This window comes from Ceratosolen solmsi, unplaced genomic scaffold (genome assembly GCF_000503995.2).
Source record: "Ceratosolen solmsi marchali unplaced genomic scaffold, CerSol_1.0 scaffold13, whole genome shotgun sequence".
Taxonomy (NCBI): Eukaryota; Metazoa; Arthropoda; class Insecta; order Hymenoptera; family Agaonidae; genus Ceratosolen; species Ceratosolen solmsi.
The window spans coordinates 6767793-6785194 of NW_011948418.1; the positions used below are offsets into that span (position 1 = coordinate 6767793).

At 31.1% G+C, this 17402-nt stretch overlaps 2 protein-coding genes across 4 annotated transcripts; one reads left to right on the forward strand and one right to left on the reverse strand.

The window, feature by feature from the left end:
* The first annotated feature begins 676 nt into the window (after positions 1-676).
* On the forward strand, positions 677-14942 carry LOC105360181 (b(0,+)-type amino acid transporter 1). 3 transcript variants are annotated; one of them, XM_011497004.1, is made up of 6 exons: positions 677-877; positions 5931-6280; positions 6985-7192; positions 9045-9369; positions 11164-11582; positions 14717-14942. In XM_011497004.1, exons 1-6 carry the CDS (start codon positions 784-786, stop codon positions 14797-14799), a joined length of 1479 nt encoding a protein of 492 aa, XP_011495306.1. In that variant the 5' UTR covers positions 677-783; the 3' UTR covers positions 14800-14942. The 3 variants fall into 3 exon arrangements, with proteins under 3 accessions (XP_011495306.1, XP_011495307.1, XP_011495308.1); XM_011497005.1 differs by lacking the exon at positions 11164-11582; XM_011497006.1 differs by lacking the exons at positions 11164-11582; positions 14717-14942 and having other exon boundaries at positions 9045-9373.
* A 1006-nt stretch (positions 14943-15948) lies between these two features.
* Snx16 (sorting nexin 16) lies at positions 15949-17402 on the reverse strand. Its single transcript, XM_011497007.1, has 4 exons — positions 16994-17402; positions 16509-16817; positions 16139-16266; positions 15949-16034 (listed from the first exon to the last, which is right to left on the reverse strand). The coding sequence occupies exons 1-4, from the start codon at positions 17267-17269 to the stop codon at positions 15977-15979; spliced, it is 771 nt and encodes a 256-aa protein (XP_011495309.1). The 5' UTR covers positions 17270-17402; the 3' UTR covers positions 15949-15976.

The window sequence follows — 17402 nt, forward strand, 5'->3', positions numbered from 1 at the left end:
CACCTAACGAAAGAAACATCGATGCTTTCCTTCGGCATCATTAATGTCGATGAAGCAAGGAATTTATCTTTATATCGCCATGGATTATTATTCCTTTATTTCAGGCACTCCTTTCCTGAGCTATAAAAATAAAAAAAGAAAGAAAAAAAAGAAAAGAAAAATGCTCGCCAACAGCCAATGCAAGCGCATCGCGCAACCAAACACGATACTTTTTCCCGCAATACCTAAACCTTGGACAAAACTTACTTTAAGCATCGATGGAGGTGGCTGAGGTCGCGGACACATGGACAGATAAAAATTAGGTATCGCCAATCAGCGAAGCAAGCGATTGGCCCGTAGTATCGCATCGGGAGATGAAGTGGTAGAAGATTATCTCCGGGTATTGTTGCCAGGAGGGGGAGAAGATGTCATGTCATACAAATAGTAGCCGGTCGACCTCTTATCAAACGACATCGGCGATTATCCTAGGCAGCGGTGGCGGCGGTGGCGGCGGTGGCGGCGGTGGCGGCGGTGGCGGCGGCAGTAGCGGCGGCAACGACTGGCGATCAGTCGGCGATGGAAAGCCGAGTGGCCGTTGACAAAGTCCTCGCACTCTCGCGCCAAGAGCCGCGACATAAGCCAACGTAAAATGAGGACTGACGGCGAGTTTCGGTAGCCAGAGCTTTTTGGCTGCTGATTTTGACGTCTGTCCGCTACATCGCGCCGCCTGCTTGTGGACTCGTGTGCTTGCCCTGACTTTTCTTCTGTCTTTCGACGAGCTTTGCGCCTTGCTCTTGCTCCAGAATGGCAAAAGCAGAGGAAAAACGCGAGCACGTGGGATTGAAGAAAGAGCTCGGGCTTTTCAGTGCGGTGAGCGTCATTGTTGCCGTCATGATCGGTAAATACTAAATTCTATTCAAATTTCGCTTAAGCTGCCTGCGCGATCTATGAATACGGTCGTTGTGCCTCACTTTCGCCGTACCGAGTTTCTCTTTCCTTTGACCACATCTTACTCCACAATCGTTTCGTTTTATCGAGAATGAGAGAGAGAGAGAGAGAGAGAGAGAGAGAGAGAGAGAGAGAGAGGAAGAGACGCGCGCACACATTTTCTAATCGCGTTTAAATCTCTTTTGTGTAATATACATTAATTTCCGACTTTTATCATTTTCAATTAGCCACTTATTTATATGCTTGGAAAATGTATTTTCGTATTTACTTAACGAAAACACCAACAGATGTCAAAACTTACTTTGCGCTCTAGAAATCTTAAAGTAAAGTCATAATATATCATTGAACAACTGAATCGTTTAATCCAAATTAATAACATATTAATAAATGTGCATGTGTTAATTGGACATATAACGAGCCTAAAGATGATAAAAATAACGCGTAGATCTATTTTCACATATTGAAATATATAAAACAATTGTCTATAAATATACAATTCAAATTTACATTAAAATGGAATAATCATAAAACCCAAACTATTTTAGTAACTTTACATTTTAATCTATTAATTGAATATAAAGCATTGCATGAAAAAAAAAAAAAATATATATATATATATATATATCCCATAAGCGCTGAATTTAATTAATCATAATAAATTAATATGGAAAAAGTAATTTATTGCAATATCGCTATTTGTCAATTCTTATAAACAAAACATATTTGTTTAGCTTTTTCTTATTTTTGATCATCTTTCAATCATTGTATTTAATTAAAATTGGATATATTTAATAAAATGCATAAAAGAATTTTGAATACATTGTTAGGATCACAATTTTTTTTTTTTTTTTTTAATAATTATAAATATTATTATTTAGCAGTTACAATTAAATTTATAGTTAAATTTGTTTGTAGAGAAAAAAGTGAGAAAATTAAGAGATTTAAGAATCATACGTATTCAATGTTTACTACCCAATTGTATATACGATGAAATATCACACAAATATCTGAATTTTGTAATATTTATAAATAATGTGATATCATGCATAATAGAAAAATACTTCTAATGTAAATAAAATAGATAATCCTCAATATTTTAATGCTCTTTATCGAATAAATTGAATACGAGCTGTTTTACAGTACATCGTATGTATAAGAAAAAAAAATTTTAAGTTAAATTAAATTTAGTAAAGGACAAAAGATTAGTTAATAATTACTTAATAAATATGTATGCCATAATAAAAGAAATTTAATGTTATTTTAATGCAATTAATAATAGTATTGATAAAGAAATTCTCGTGAGAAAAAAAAAACAAAATAATGGACTCAATAAATTAATGAAAAGTTTTTATTATGCGCGTCATAAGTTTCAAGTAGCTTATTGGTTTGTGCTCATAACGTTTGCCTTTGGTTTTTGAAGGTCCTTAAAGATAAAGAAGACTGCTCGCAGTATTTCCTGCTGTCTATTCATCTGTATAGCTCTTGTATACAATGACAATACCAGAATGGGCAACAATTTTACCACTACATGAACATATAGTATGGTACGCTACAAGGGCTTCATTAATCTCTTCACGGAACATAATTTTATGATATTCTCTTGTGACATTCATATATGTTAATCATAGTTAATTGGGAAATAAGCCACAAAAATATATTTTCAATGATTGAAAGAAAGTATTCATGTAATATAAAAATCCGTTAAAATACGCGCGTATTTGTAAGATTTTTACTATTTATGTTCAATCTGCTTGTACTTGATATGAAAAGAAACTAATTGCGTTTCTACGGACAATTCATATATTGATAAAGAAAAAGATATGTTTATTGAATGAAATTAATTTAATGTTTGTACACTGACATCTTTTATACGTAGTGCTGGCTTCAAAGCTCATAATGGAAATTCGCATCTATCATTATTAATGTATCAAAGGACATAAGTGCGTTTCTATTTATAAATTATCTTAAGCATTAAATAAGGCAATGAAAATATCTAATAATTAGCATTTAAATTAGTAGTTTAAATATTTTTCTTTTAATTGGAGAAAAAGAAAAATTAAGATAATCATTTAGCCGTAATTGTAATTGTAAGTCAGAATTTAAATAATACAAATACTTAATTTTATATATTCTATTAGAGTGTAAAAGCTTCACTATCTCCTGGCTTCATTGGTAAACTCTCTCTCTCTCTCTCTCTCTCTCTCTCTCTCTCTGATCAAATACTGAAACTTCTATATTTGCTTATTAATTGTGCATCAAAAAACTATTTATAATTAAAATACAGTTTTATAAAAAAATTCATTCAAATTACAATTAATAATAAATAATCATAATAATTTTTTCACATTATAAAAATGTTTATTTTCATTTTAGCCACTAAATATATTTGACAAATATTTATCTTATTGTATTAAATAAATTGAAAATATATTATTCTTATGTAAGAAAAATGTAAATGTTTTAATATTTATAATATATGATAAACGATCAATATTAAATTAATATAAACTACAGCGTTTTTATTATCAGTATTTGGTCAACATTTTTTTTTTTTCAAAGTATCAAAATAAATTATTACAAATTCACCATAATTTTATAGTTTCTTAAATACAAAGCTTTTCATTTGAAATTTATGAAAATAATTAAATGTCTATGAAAAATTGAAGCATAAATCAATTAGTTGTTTAAAAGAGAAAGTTATTATCAATTCACAAATAATGAATTTTGTTTGAAAAAATAATGAAAATACCTGTTTTTTGGATTATTTGAAAAAAGTAAAATATTTATTTTGCTGAAAATGTCAATGAGCTTATTTTTCGAAATTTATGAAAACTGTCAACGGTTTTTACAATTTACAATCGAACAATAATTATGTAATGAATGTTTAACACAATTTGTGATGAAGATTTTGAAGAAGAATTTTTGAACATTCATATTTCATAATTTCATATGAGTTCTATATTGAATCATACCAAATTTAAAACTAATTATTATATTAATGCTTTATTTTATTATCGTATTATGATTGATAAGAAAACCTAATTGGCATAAGGAAAAAAATGATTCAAATTTCACTGAATTTATGCAGCAAACATAGCAGATAAATTACACGAAGAACAAATATATTTATTTTTTAAAATCTGAGCTCTTCTTTTAAATATACGCCTTGTAGAATATTTTACTTTATATTTGAAGGATATTTGTTCCAAAGAGCCCATACCATTATTATACTTATACACGAAGAAAAAATATTTTTTAAACAACATACTATTTACAGATGTTTAATGGTAGTTTAATTTTAAATTAATAAAAGATGTTTGAGAAACTCGTATGAATGTCTGAATTTTGAATGATTTGAGTATTTACGAACAAACATTTTTAAAACAACTTTATTGACTATCGTAAAGATAATTTTGCCTAAGCGTAATTAATTCACTTAATTCGTATAACATAATCGTCTTAATAAATTCTTAAATTGAAATTTATTTTTAACATCAAAAAGCCTTATTTCTATGGCAACACTTTTTTATCCTAAAATCACAAGTCTAATTGAAAGAATTAAATGCATACATTACGCCGCCACTCGAACCCATCAACACCATCCATCAAACGGTCCATTTTCCCAATGTCTCACAAGCACATTAGCGTACGTCCAATTAGAACAATGTATCAGAATTTTAATTATTTATTCGTTTGCTTATCCTCGTCTTACCATCTATATTTTAATTGATTTTTACAACATTAAGCAAATTTCCTCTTCATTAAATAATTCATGTAAAATACTTTATAGAGTGAGAATATATTTGTAACATATAGTGTATGGCTATGCCTAGTTAGGCAAAACTTATAATTTGAATAAATGTGGAGGAAACGAAACTAAATAAGTAAAACGGCTTGAAAGTTTTAATGGACAGAATTTCCGCCTTTGCGTAGATGCTAATCTCACAATGAATTAAGTTTCATAAGTTTCCGTATAAATGTAAAGTAAATTTTACGGGCAAATTTTAATAATATACGATAAATTCAATCGTGTCAACTGTTACATATGTAATTAAGCCTTATGACTAATTGCAAATATTTAGTAATTACAAGGTGCTTTTGTACCTTACCACAAATCTTGTTTAACTTTATATATATCACTCGTTCTAATTAAAAATAATAAATATTGTTGCAATTATTTAATTTTAATAATACTATTTTCTCTTATTAATGCTTTTAATTTTGTAATAAATAAGTGTGAATAAATTGTGTATCTGTACGCGAAACTTGTATTCATCACCCATATCTTGAAGAATTTATTTTGATAATTTACCTTCAACCACATGTTTCCTTTTATTTATATGCAGGCATACTTTTTTTTTTTTTTTTTTTTTTTTTTTTTTTTTTTTTATAAAACAAAGATTTTCGAGCTAGAATAATTTTACCTTTTGCGTCTTTCTCTCAATTCGAATCCCTCGCACATTAAAAATATCTATTAATATTATTTATTAAACATGCAAAAGAATAAGAATTATATAGAGCTATATAGAATTTCTTATGAAATCGTCAAGATAATAGAGAAATCAACTAATAAATAAAATTCAATTATTAATTATTCTAGCTATGTAGTATAGATTATTCACATATAATTAACCACTGATTATCACGCTACGACAATGCATTTCACACAATAATACAATAAAAATACACCAATACTCGTATATATCGCAATGTTTATATTATATTTATATACCTAATCGCCTAAGAAACTTAATATGTTTACCATCTTATTAGCCAAAGTTGGATCTCGCAACTTAGTAATTTGCTGATTAAGACGAGTGACGACCCTAAGTGATACACGATTAAAGTGTACTTTAAAAATGACGCGAACGATCGGCTTATCGATTAAAATGCCCGCAAGTCAATAGAAGAATTCAGCCACGGAACAAGCGGAAGAGTCCATGGATGATCGGTTGGGCCATCGATTATGATTAACCATATGCGCTTTAACCCGTCCGTTTCAGGCTCGGGCATCTTCGTGTCACCATCGAGTGCCTTGGCACGCTCGGGCTCGGTCGGCCTCAGCCTCATCGTGTGGACCGTCTCCGGCTTCCTCTCGCTCCTCGGCGCCCTGGCGTTCGCCGAGCTGAGCGCCATGGTGCCGCGGTCCGGTGCCGAGTACGCCTACTTCCTCGAGGCCTTCGTGCCCCTGCATTCCTACTTCGGCCAGCTGCCGGCCTTCATCTGCGCCTGGATCTTCATCTTCGTCCTGAGGCCCGCCGAGGTCGCCGTCATTACACTGACCTTCGCCGAGTACTTTGTCCAACCGTTCATCCCCTACTTCGGCCACATCGAGCCCGAAAGCTGGCATCAGGTGAGCCGTGGTCACGATTCGACTTGGAGTTGCTTTTTTTTTTTTTTTTTTGCCAAGTTGTCGGTGCATTGCATTTGGAACATTGTGAAATTTTCAAGACAAATGGAACGGCTGTTATAAAGCCGTAGGCAGTAAAGCACAGCAACTCAAAATAGACAGAAGAGTGCTTTAAATAATATAAAAAAAAAAAAAATAAAACAAAATAAAATAAAATAAAATCAAATAAAATAATAAATAAATAAATAAATAAATAAATAAATAAATAAATAATGAAAAAGAAAAACGTGTTATTCTTGTTGCTTTTAATCGGAGATCTTAGGGAATGGATTTGATGGATGAAAGAGGCTGTTCGGCGACGTTTTTTTTTTTCCATTCGTTTTAAAAGCAATCGCCGCTTCGCTTTAATCATGAAAGATGCACCTTTTCAACAAATTGGCGGAACAACAAATCTCTTGGATGAAAAAGCGCGATGTTTGCTACATTGGTATTTCAATAATGTCATTGGAAATGCAAGTGTGCAAAAAAAAATGCGATCGAGACAATCTTGAAGTACCAAGTCCGTCATTGGCAATTCAAAAGTTGTCCATTCACCTATTTATTATAGCCCAATCTCAATGATTAACGGGCCATGTAAATCATTTTCTTCACCTTCCCCTCATCATTGCCAAAAATATTCTAATGCCTCGATTTTCGTGACTCCGCAGGTAAAGAAGCTCGTCGCCATAATGACACTGGGTCTGATGGTTTACATCAACATGACTAGCGTCAAACTGTATGTGAGAATGCAGAATATTTTTATGATATTCAAAATAGGCGCTTGCATGCTCGTCATCGTCGGCGGTATCTGGTGGCTTGCGACCGGGCACACGGAGCTCCTAAACGAGCCCTTCAAAGACTCAACCACCTCACCAGGTTTCCTATTTTCAACTTCATTAATAATGATGTGGTGTTATTGTTTGGTGACGACTCTCGCGCTGCTCTCGTATACGCTTGCCTGATAACATTTTTTAACAATTAGTCTCGGAACGAGTCGAGTTTGTGGATTAATCGATAAAAGATGACATTCAATCGTTTGGAAAGTAACATGAAATTATGCTGATTTAGAGAATGTAAATATTAATTTTATTAAGGAATTATGATATCTTTATTTATTATTGGGTCCTTATTGTTAATACGCGTCATAATAAAATTCGCTGTTTAAATTAACTCGCAGACATGGGGAGAAGGAAGTCCTAATAATAATAATTATTATAGCAATTGTTGGCGTTAAGAAGAATGAAAAATTCATGCCAAAGATAATATTTTCATTCGGACGGTATCTTGACAATTATTTGTTTAAATGAAAATCATTGCTTTAATTCTTGAATTATTCTTTCTTCTTTTAAACCGTGTAAACGAATAGTAGTCATGTTGTATTACTAATTGAAAAATGATGTCATTTCAACGGAATCAAATGAGTTTATTTCTTTTGCATTTGATAGTTTTATATATTTTTTATTTGTTATTTTATATTTATATACATAAGATTAAAATCTACCAATGTAATGAAAACTATAATCGAATTATATAACGAAATATATATATATCGAAGCATGTATTTGAATGGAATATATATATATATATATATATATATATATATATACTAAACCTTCAAGAAACTTAAAAACGAAAAATCGTTATTTTATATTGTAACTTTGACTGATTTTACAAATTCATCAAATATCTAATTAAACATCGCACATTAATTCCATAATTCACTTAAATAATCCTTTATAAAACAATAATTTTTATTATATTTGCCGCTAATTAATTTCATTGGGATTTTATACTTTTTTTTTTCATAATAAAAAAAAAAGAAAATGTGCCATAAATACGAATGATTAAACATATCATTCATAAAAAATTAACAATACATTTTTAAAAACTTGTTATTCATGAGCAATAAAATCAGCTCAAAGACGTAATAGTTTAATTATTTCAATCACAACAGCCATACGAATTACATTATTTATTTATTCTTATATAATACAATCTTATTCAATTGGTTTAAAATTAAGATTATATATTGGATTTTAGTCGTTGCTGTTGCTGTTGCTGTTGTTATTGGCGTCGTTGATGCTGTTGTTGTATTAAATAAAATATATGAATTAGCGACATCAAATGAATTCTTTTATCAGATTTAATTCGTACGTTTATTAGATCTTACCCAATAAATCTCAATAAATTTTCGAAAATGTACTATCGCTACAACAACAACAACATAGTTAAAGTGTGTTATGCAAGTGTGCTATCGCTAAAGAAACTCGTGTCAAATATCATATTAACGATGCGAGATAAGCCAGATTACATTTTTGACATAATATTAATAAGCGATAATGTCAACAAACTTAACGTTCTTTATTAAATTACGCCATTACAGTTAACGGCATTACTATTTAAAAAGCATTTTGTATTTAATCTGTAAGATTTTTACTTCGTATCTCTGCCGGATGTGATCATATAAAATCGACCGTTGGCATAACGAACGATCGGAGATAATAATCGTTTACGGAAAATGCACCGCATGAATGTTTCCAAACTTTGATCCTTGATATTGCGAGGGTGACATTAGCCAATGTTCGAACTATCTGTTAAACACCTCGTTAATGTAATATTTCGAATAAATTGAAAAATTTGCAAATGGCCGAGCGATAAAATGTCGCGTTAAGGACGTCGAGATCAGCCGTCGCATAAATTGCGCAGACTGATTTTTTCTCCCCCGCAGGTCAAATCGCCCTCGCCTTCTACAGCGGTCTGTGGGCGTACGACGGATGGTCGGCTTCGGCGGTGGTTGCCGAGGAGGTCCAACATCCCGAGATCAACATACTGCGCAGTATACTCATAGCGGTACCCATTGTCACCGTCCTCTATGTCTCCATGAATCTCATGTACATGTCGGTCCTCACCAAGGCTGAGATGATAAGCGCCCCGGCTGTGGTCGTCGTCTGGGCCGCGAAGGTGCTGCCGTCCTGGATGAGCTTCGTCATTCCCCTTGGCGTCGCGGTCTCGACCTTCGGCTGCGGCCTCAGCGTCCAGTTTGGCGTCACAAGGTAGCCAACGTATACTCCTTATCGGCTCCTTAATTTATCGCTCTTGTGGTAACGTATCGTCGTAGCTAACGATTTTCAATACTCGCGAGCCAGATATTTCTATATAATTTGACAAAATTCTTAACTTTTGGCCTCTTATTTACGCGAATAAAGTAAGCGCCTAATGAATTTTCGCGACGCACAACTTCCGTAATTAAATGTTTCATGTTCGCTCTCTGCTATTCCATGTAAAATAAACGAATACTCCATACTAAAAGCATCGGCAAGTTTTATAATCAATGACAACAAATTGAACAATATCGGCCAATGTTAATTTTTATTTTCCATAAGGCATTATTACTCTGTGCGTACGTACAGAATGCAATTGCGCACTTGCATAATAAAATTTCATGTATTGAGCTAGTGAGTGGATTTTATACTTTTAAACGTATTAATTAATTGACGATCGAGATAAGAAATAACAATAACGTGATTAAAATTTAACTCGCGCTGTGTGCTCATCCTCGTATACATCGCGTATTGCTCATAAGTATTATTTGACATTGATTGTGGATTGCTCTGGTCCAAATATTCGCGATATTCTTTAGACTAATTAATGAAAAAATGAATTCGACTACTTATCTTAAATATTAATGTTGTTAATTGCATAATCATTAGCTATAAGGCCGTAAAAGAGTCGGTATTATTGTTATTTCTTCTTCTTTTTTTTTTCTTCTCTTTTTTTCTTTCCTTTTCCATTTCTTTTCAAATTGAACAAAACGTCCGGACGACAAAAAAAGAAAAAGAAATGAAAATAATGTGCTTTAGGACATTTGAATAAATATTACGTTCTTGGCAAAAATAACATTATTACATACGATTCTGTAAAGGGATTACGAGTTTCAATACACTTTGAGAATGGATTTCTGAATTATTTATAACAAAAGTAATATAATTTCGAAAGAATTAATTAGCGTTGTACAACACTTTTTCAATATTTTACGATTAAATATGCATTGTTAATTAATGTGAAACTAGTTTGGCAATGGCAGGCCGATTTGCTATTTAAGTTTTTCGCCATATTTACTTTACAACCATCTGCGTTAAATTCCCATTCGTTAAATTATTATTCTAATTAACATTATTTTAAAGGAAAGCACTGAGCGTAACCCAACGCGTCGACAGAATAAACAAAATTCAAATCTTTTTGTATTCTCCATAAAAACCATTAACCCTTAACTAACGAATAATTATCAAACGGATAATTTCCTCACATAAAAAGTAAAGACAATATATTTATTATAATAATTTTATTAATGTGTATGTATTAATGTATAATAATTAATTGTATTCATATTAATGGCTCGTACAAGCTCGCTGAAAATTTATTTTGCGAGGATATAATTCGTTTGGTATCGTGAATATTGTAGCCCCTTCACGTTGTAATGGCTGGGCGGGGTAGGGGGAGGGGCGCTACAATTGCCACTATAAGCGCGTACAGAGAAGTTGCAGGACTAAACGATCCACTTCCCTAGATACAGCGTCCGAAGTCGTTAATGAATTACAAAATAAAAATTAAAAAATAAAAAAAAAATAAAAAAACAATAATCCAGCAAATATTATGATACGAATGAATGACAAAACTGGCTGCGAGTGAAAATGCCTTTTGGCGAATCGACTTGGCGCTCGATTAAGCGACTAAGAATGATTTTAACCGCGCGTCAGTCGCATATCCTGGCAACTTATCGTCAGGACGATATAATGCGCGTAATATCGGTGACACGGGAATGACGTTACGAATCCCTTGTTTCTCAGGCTCTGCTACGTTGCGGGCAGAGAAGGACACGTGCCGCGCTTCTTCAGTTGGGTGCACTTCGAGCGAATGACTCCCGCCGTTGCCGTTGCTCAACAAGGAGCGCTTACACTTGCTTGCCTCTGCATTGGAAATACAATCGATATTATCGAGTTTGTCAGCGTAATTATTTGGATCTTTTATGGACTCGCGATGGTAGCCCTTATTGTTCTGCGAAGGAGTAATAAGCCGTTGTGTGGTAGAAATCGCCTTGTCCCTATTGAGATACCCTGGGTTGTCTTGCTCATCTCCATTTTTCTGGCTTTTCTCCCAATACTGGACACCCCTAGCCAGTCTTATGCAGTCGTCATTGCCATAGTTGCTATTGGATGTGTCGTACACTATGTATACGTTTACAAGAAGAGGAAAAACAAATTTATGCGTAAGTATAACACGAGCATTACAGATTCAAAAAATATACGCGTAAAAATGTTAAGATAATTGTTGATTGAGAAAAGATAAATTCTTACCCGCATCATCGCCATCTTTCGTGTACATCACACAGTGACGACTATATTGATATCCTCGAGTACATGGCATATTCAATTTCGACAATTTGCTTAAATCTAACGGATAATCGTACTTCTCCATCTTTTTCATATTTATATTCAAATTCGTATTGATATTGGTATTTGAATGAAAGTTTGACATGTCAGAGTCGTCGTCGTCGTAGTAGTTACTTATTGGCGATTGTGTTGGCCATTGAGTTGGCCATTGAGATGGCCATTTTGTTGGCCGTTTTGTTGGCCGTTTCGTTGGCCGTTTTGTTGGCCGTTTTGTTGGACGTTTCGTTGGCCGTTTTGTTGGACGTTTTGTTGGCCGTTTTGTTGGACGTTTTGTTGGACGTTTTGTTGGACGTTTTGTTGGACGTTTTGTTGGACGTTTTGTTGGCTGTTTTGTTGGACGTTTTGTTGGACGTTTTGTTGGCCGTGTTGTTGGCCGTGTTGTTGGCCGTATTGTTGGCCGTGTTGTTGGCCGTGTTGTTGGCCGTGTTGTTGGATTTTTTATTGGCTTTTTTATTGGCTTTTTTGTTGGCTTTTTTGTTGGCTTTTTTGTTGGCTTTTCTGTTGGCTTTTCTGTTGGCTTTTCTGCTGGCTTTTCTTGTAAACATTCTGATGTGCAGTCTGGGCTGCACCCTGATTGGGATTGTATGATCACTTCTAGTTTAAATTTTTCATTAGACATTGCATTATATGAGTGTGGATGTTGTGGTATTCCTTGTTGTTGTAATTGTTGTTGGTCAGTAATTTTTATTGGGTCGTGTGATGACTGATATCCTTCGTTTTGCTGCTCTAATGATTGGAAATATTGTTCTTCTGATACCTGTCCTGATAGTTCTGACGAGGACCGTGATGGTTGTTTTATCGGGTATTGTGCTGATTCTTTTTCTGAGTACTCTCTTGATTGTTCTAACAAGTACTGTGATGATTGTTCTGTCGTGTAGTATGCTGATTGTTCTGATGACTGATTTTGCGAGTAGTGTGATGTATATATTGGTTTGTATTTAGGGCACTTGGACGAGTGTTTTGATGATTCATTTGGTCTGCATTTAGGTGGGCACTTGGAAGAGTCTTTTGATGGGCGTTTTGTTGTATCTTGTGGTGAGGATTGTGCTGAATTTTTGCAATTTGCTCCATCACAATGGTGATCTACCTTAATAGTAAGGTCAATTTTCTGTAGCGATTTTTCGGTATCTGAGCTTATTACTTGTTCTAGTGCATGCCTTGGTCTTATTGTTGTGTTGTATAATTTCGATTTGTATCCAGCAGTTTCCATATTATATGATTCCATGTTATCGTCTATTACATCGACTTGTCCAATTATAGTTCCTTCTAACGTTCCGATATTTCTTTTTTTTAATGAATTTGTTTTCAATAAAGGCCAATGCATAATTTTGTCTAATTCATCATCTGGCTCCAAGTGTATTTTACCTTCAACGTTCATACTTCCATTCCACGTTGTTACTGTGAGGTTCGATAGGTCTTCTTCTGAAAGCAATCTTTCGTCATATTTCAACAGCTGCGTTGTATCAACATTTAACGAATTCATCAATGAATTCGAATCTATCGGAATAGTTATATTCTCACAATTCCCGTCTTCTATTTTTTCGCACATCGTGCAATTGGAATTAGTAGAAAATATTTGCAAAGACGTAATCGTGTGACCCCATTTTTGCAGAAATAGGCAATCACAATCTCCTAATATTATTATCATATTTTTTCTCTTCAATCGATTATCTAATTTACTTATTAAAGAAACTCCCAATCTATTCTCCTGATTATTTGTTATTTCTCTCAACTTCAATCCTCCAATTTTATTGTCTTTCTTACCTTTTAAATGACAAGACGTCAAGTTCTCTTGCTGGTTTTTATGTAAGAGTGTTGTATCATTTTTGCCTTTAAATATTGAATGTATTCCTTTAATATTTTGTATTGCATCGCCAAGCGTAGTTGATTCAGTTTCATTCGATATACTATTTAAAGCTTCTTCCACCTTTACTAATGAGTTTTTGTCCTGCACAATTACTATTTCGATCAAGTTTTCTTCTATAAAACTCGAACATACTAAAACTTTCCCGATAAGCATGATCATTCCTTCACATGATATATACATTATACTTAATTTGTTAATTTGGAAGCCAAGAAAAAAAAAATTACTCCAATCTATTCGCCAATTTTCCTTGTCCGTTCAATTACCATCAACTATGTGCGGTGACACTTAATTTTCTTGATATTTTCAATGCTTTTAATCGCTATCGCACAATTCAAAATAATTCAGATAAGAATTTATGTGGAATTCGAATACCAATTTACTGATGATATAATCTAATTGATATGCAACGAAATTTATTGATTCTAGGCAGTAAGTTTGAGTTGAAATATTTTTTAGCATTATTGCATATTATTAGATCAATCAAACAAAATAAAATTTTTTAATAAAAATAAATAAAATCAATTTTATTATTATATTTCTTTGTTTATTAAGTAGTTTAGCTCTAGAAGAAGAAAAAAATATCATAATCTATTAAATAGCTTACAAAATACTTAAACATTTAATTTGCAAATATTTCTGAATTTATAAGTGTAATAAGTTTGTTTAAATTGTTTAATATTGATTGCTTTTTTTTTTTTTTATAAAAATTGAAAAAAATATTAAATTAAAAAAATTTTAACATCATTATAGCTAATGAAGAAAAAACAGTCATGTTTATTATTATTATTAATCGAAATAATTCCTTAATAGTGAACATTTTTCAAAATATCTAAATAAAAATTACTAAATTCGGCGTATAAATGTTTAACTTATATAAGTTAAAAAAATTTCAACTAAATAAAGGTAAAAAGTTTTTCAATTACTTAATTAAATAATTAATAAAATTATTATTTATTTATGAAAAAATATTTAAGGAATAATTGTAAAAAAAAAATAAAAGATTTTCATAGATTTTTCAGTTTGTTGAAAATCATAAATTAATGGAAAAATATATTTCGTATAAATGTCATTTACATGTTACAGGGAAATTAACGTATCTAGTCCAAATGTTATTTATGGTTGTCGCACCTGATGAAACGGAGAATAAAACAGGTATAAGAAATTAATTGAAGGAATAACAAAGAAGGTCAATAACAGGTAAAGCAAGCCCCATTGTGCAGTTAATGTGTAACATTTCAACAAGAGGCTGTGAAAGCATATATCTTAAGTATTTTAACATTTATTGTTGATTAATAAAAACACAACCAGGTAGATTAACAAAAGTATTTTTGTATTATATAAATAATGTATAAATACATCAACACGTATAATAATGTACACAATCGCCGTAACAAATATTTTTACAATAAAATACGTCTTTTTTAATAACGTATAATATAATCTTAGTGCCTTTATTTAAAATATAAAGAATAAAATAGGTAGAAAATAAAATTATAAATAGATTTCACAAAATTGTTTGTAATAAACATAAAAGTTAACTTTCCAATTCTTTCAAAAGACATTCTTTATAGTTTAAAAATATATTAATTAAAGTAAAGATAAAAAATACTTTATTACTTTCATACAATTTGTTAGAAAACATATTTATTCCATTTTGTTTACCACCTTACATTATCTAAACTACATTTTCATTAAATATTAAAAACTTTAATACATTTGTATAAAAATATACAATTGTTGAATTTTTTCTTTAACATATATAAAATAACAACCACCACGTGGAATAATAACAATTTTTAAATTAATTTATAAATATTCATAAAAATTAAATACATTTTAAGATATTAATTTTAATATTATTATTTGCACAACCTTTTTTCTTTTTATATATAATTTGTAAACTAGTGTAAAATAGCCTGTGAAAGTCTTGTATAAACTTTCAAAAAATAGGTACTCATTATGTATTGATTATGCTTAATTATATTGTATATAAATTCCAAATAAATTACTTATTATGTACTAGAATATTTTAAGAAATACATTACAGTTGTACTGTTAGATAATTTAATATTATGTTTCACTTTTAAGTAAATATTACGTAAGGCCACCATAATTAGCTTAATTACTTGAATGAAATTTTATTAAAATTCATTACTCTGCCAATGTGTTGGATATTCGGCACACACATAATTCAAAATTTCAAAATGTTTACAGTCTTCCTTTTCAGATCTATATTTAATATTTCATACCAATTTCAATTTTCCTAAGTTAAATGACAATTTTACTTTATATACAATTATTGCTATTTTCTTTTTTATTAAATGAAATTCATCAATTGTATTGTTAAATTTCTATATTGGAAAAGCTATTTGCACCACAATTTGAACAAGTTTGAGATTCACTAAAAAAAGAAAAAAGTTTTTTTTTTTTATATTTTTGATTTTTCATAAGCAAATGTTTTTAATATAAGCAAGTATTAACGTAATATCAAATTAATTTACTTACGTTAAAACATTATGAAGTTTTTTCCGTAACTCGTTACAAAGATTTGTTTCTACAGTAAGAGCATTATCTCTTTCTTTTAATTGCTGACGTAAATGATAAATGGTGTCCTCCAGAGCTTCAAATATAGCCTAGATAGAACATTTTTTTTTTTTAATGAATTATGTAAAACATACTTGCAAATGAATTAATTAATATTTAAATATTATTATAGTGAATGTATTTTAACAAATATTATCAATTTAGTATTACATTTCAATAGTATTTAATCGTCTAATAATAATCATATTCACTATAATAAATAAATACATATACAGAAAATGCTAGACTGAGTTTATATAAAAAATTTATGTATCTAATGAACTGAACTTACTCTAGATTCTTCTACCGTATCTGACAAGGCAGGAGGTTCATCAAGACAAAAAAATTCTTTAACACAACCCAAGCTAACTAAATTAGGACTGTTCAACAGTCCATTAACAAATAATTGAAGTCCTCTTATCCTTTCTTCCAGAAAACTTGGAGCAAAATTATCACCGAGCCACTTTTTTCTAGGTAATGATAAATGAGATACAGAAGCTTTTTGGCGTCTTAACTGTGTAAATAATCTAACAAAATCAGTGTATCGACGAAAAACAAACCAGCAGTTTCCATTTTTAAATTCTACTTTTAATTTATACACCTGCGAACAAGACAAATATATTAAAATTCACCCACTGTATATGAATTGCTTTTTAGTTTTGGTTAATACAAGTGAAAATGAAATCTTATTGTTATAATATTATGCCAATATTAAAAATAAAAATCAACTTATCTAATTTATATTTTTATAAAAGGAAAAACATTGATTATTCTTACAGTAAATCGAGCTCTCTCTTCCATTACTTCATATCCCACAATAGGTATTCTTAAATTATTCATATTTGGTGTTTCTTGAAATTCTGAGTTCTCATTGTGGCTTTCATCATCATTATAGTCAAAATGCTGGACTGTAAAGGAATTTGAATTTCCAGAACATGTAGAATTAGGACTATCAAGTACTCTTATATTATTTACTGGATGTGATCCTTTTGTTTTATTAATTGCTAATGTCACTTCACTAATACACCCAACACTTGCTTCCGAACTTGACATTCTAATTGAAATATAAAGTAAAGTTAATTTGGCCTAGAAATCTTACAAATACAATGAAACATGACATGTAATCTGTCTTTATAATAATACACATAATCCTATTAAATTATTAATATCTAAGTATACAAAGCGA

Bases quoted from the DNA above. Each gene is read 5' to 3' on its own strand.
- LOC105360181 (XM_011497004.1), top strand. From the start codon at position 784: ATGGCAAAAGCAGAGGAAAAACGCGAGCACGTGGGATTGAAGAAAGAG. The intron at 7,193-9,044 runs GTTTCCTATTTT...TCTCCCCCGCAG, and splicing joins AGACTCAACCACCTCACCAG to GTCAAATCGCCCTCGCCTTC. The intron at 9,370-11,163 runs GTAGCCAACGTA...CTTGTTTCTCAG, and splicing joins GTCCAGTTTGGCGTCACAAG to GCTCTGCTACGTTGCGGGCA.
- Snx16 (XM_011497007.1), bottom strand. From the start codon at position 17,269: ATGTCAAGTTCGGAAGCAAGTGTTGGGTGTATTAGTGAAGTGACATTA. The intron at 16,818-16,993 runs GTAAGAATAATC...TCTTGTTCGCAG, and splicing joins AAGAGAGAGCTCGATTTACT to GTGTATAAATTAAAAGTAGA. The intron at 16,267-16,508 runs GTAAGTTCAGTT...TGTTCTATCTAG, and splicing joins ATACGGTAGAAGAATCTAGA to GCTATATTTGAAGCTCTGGA.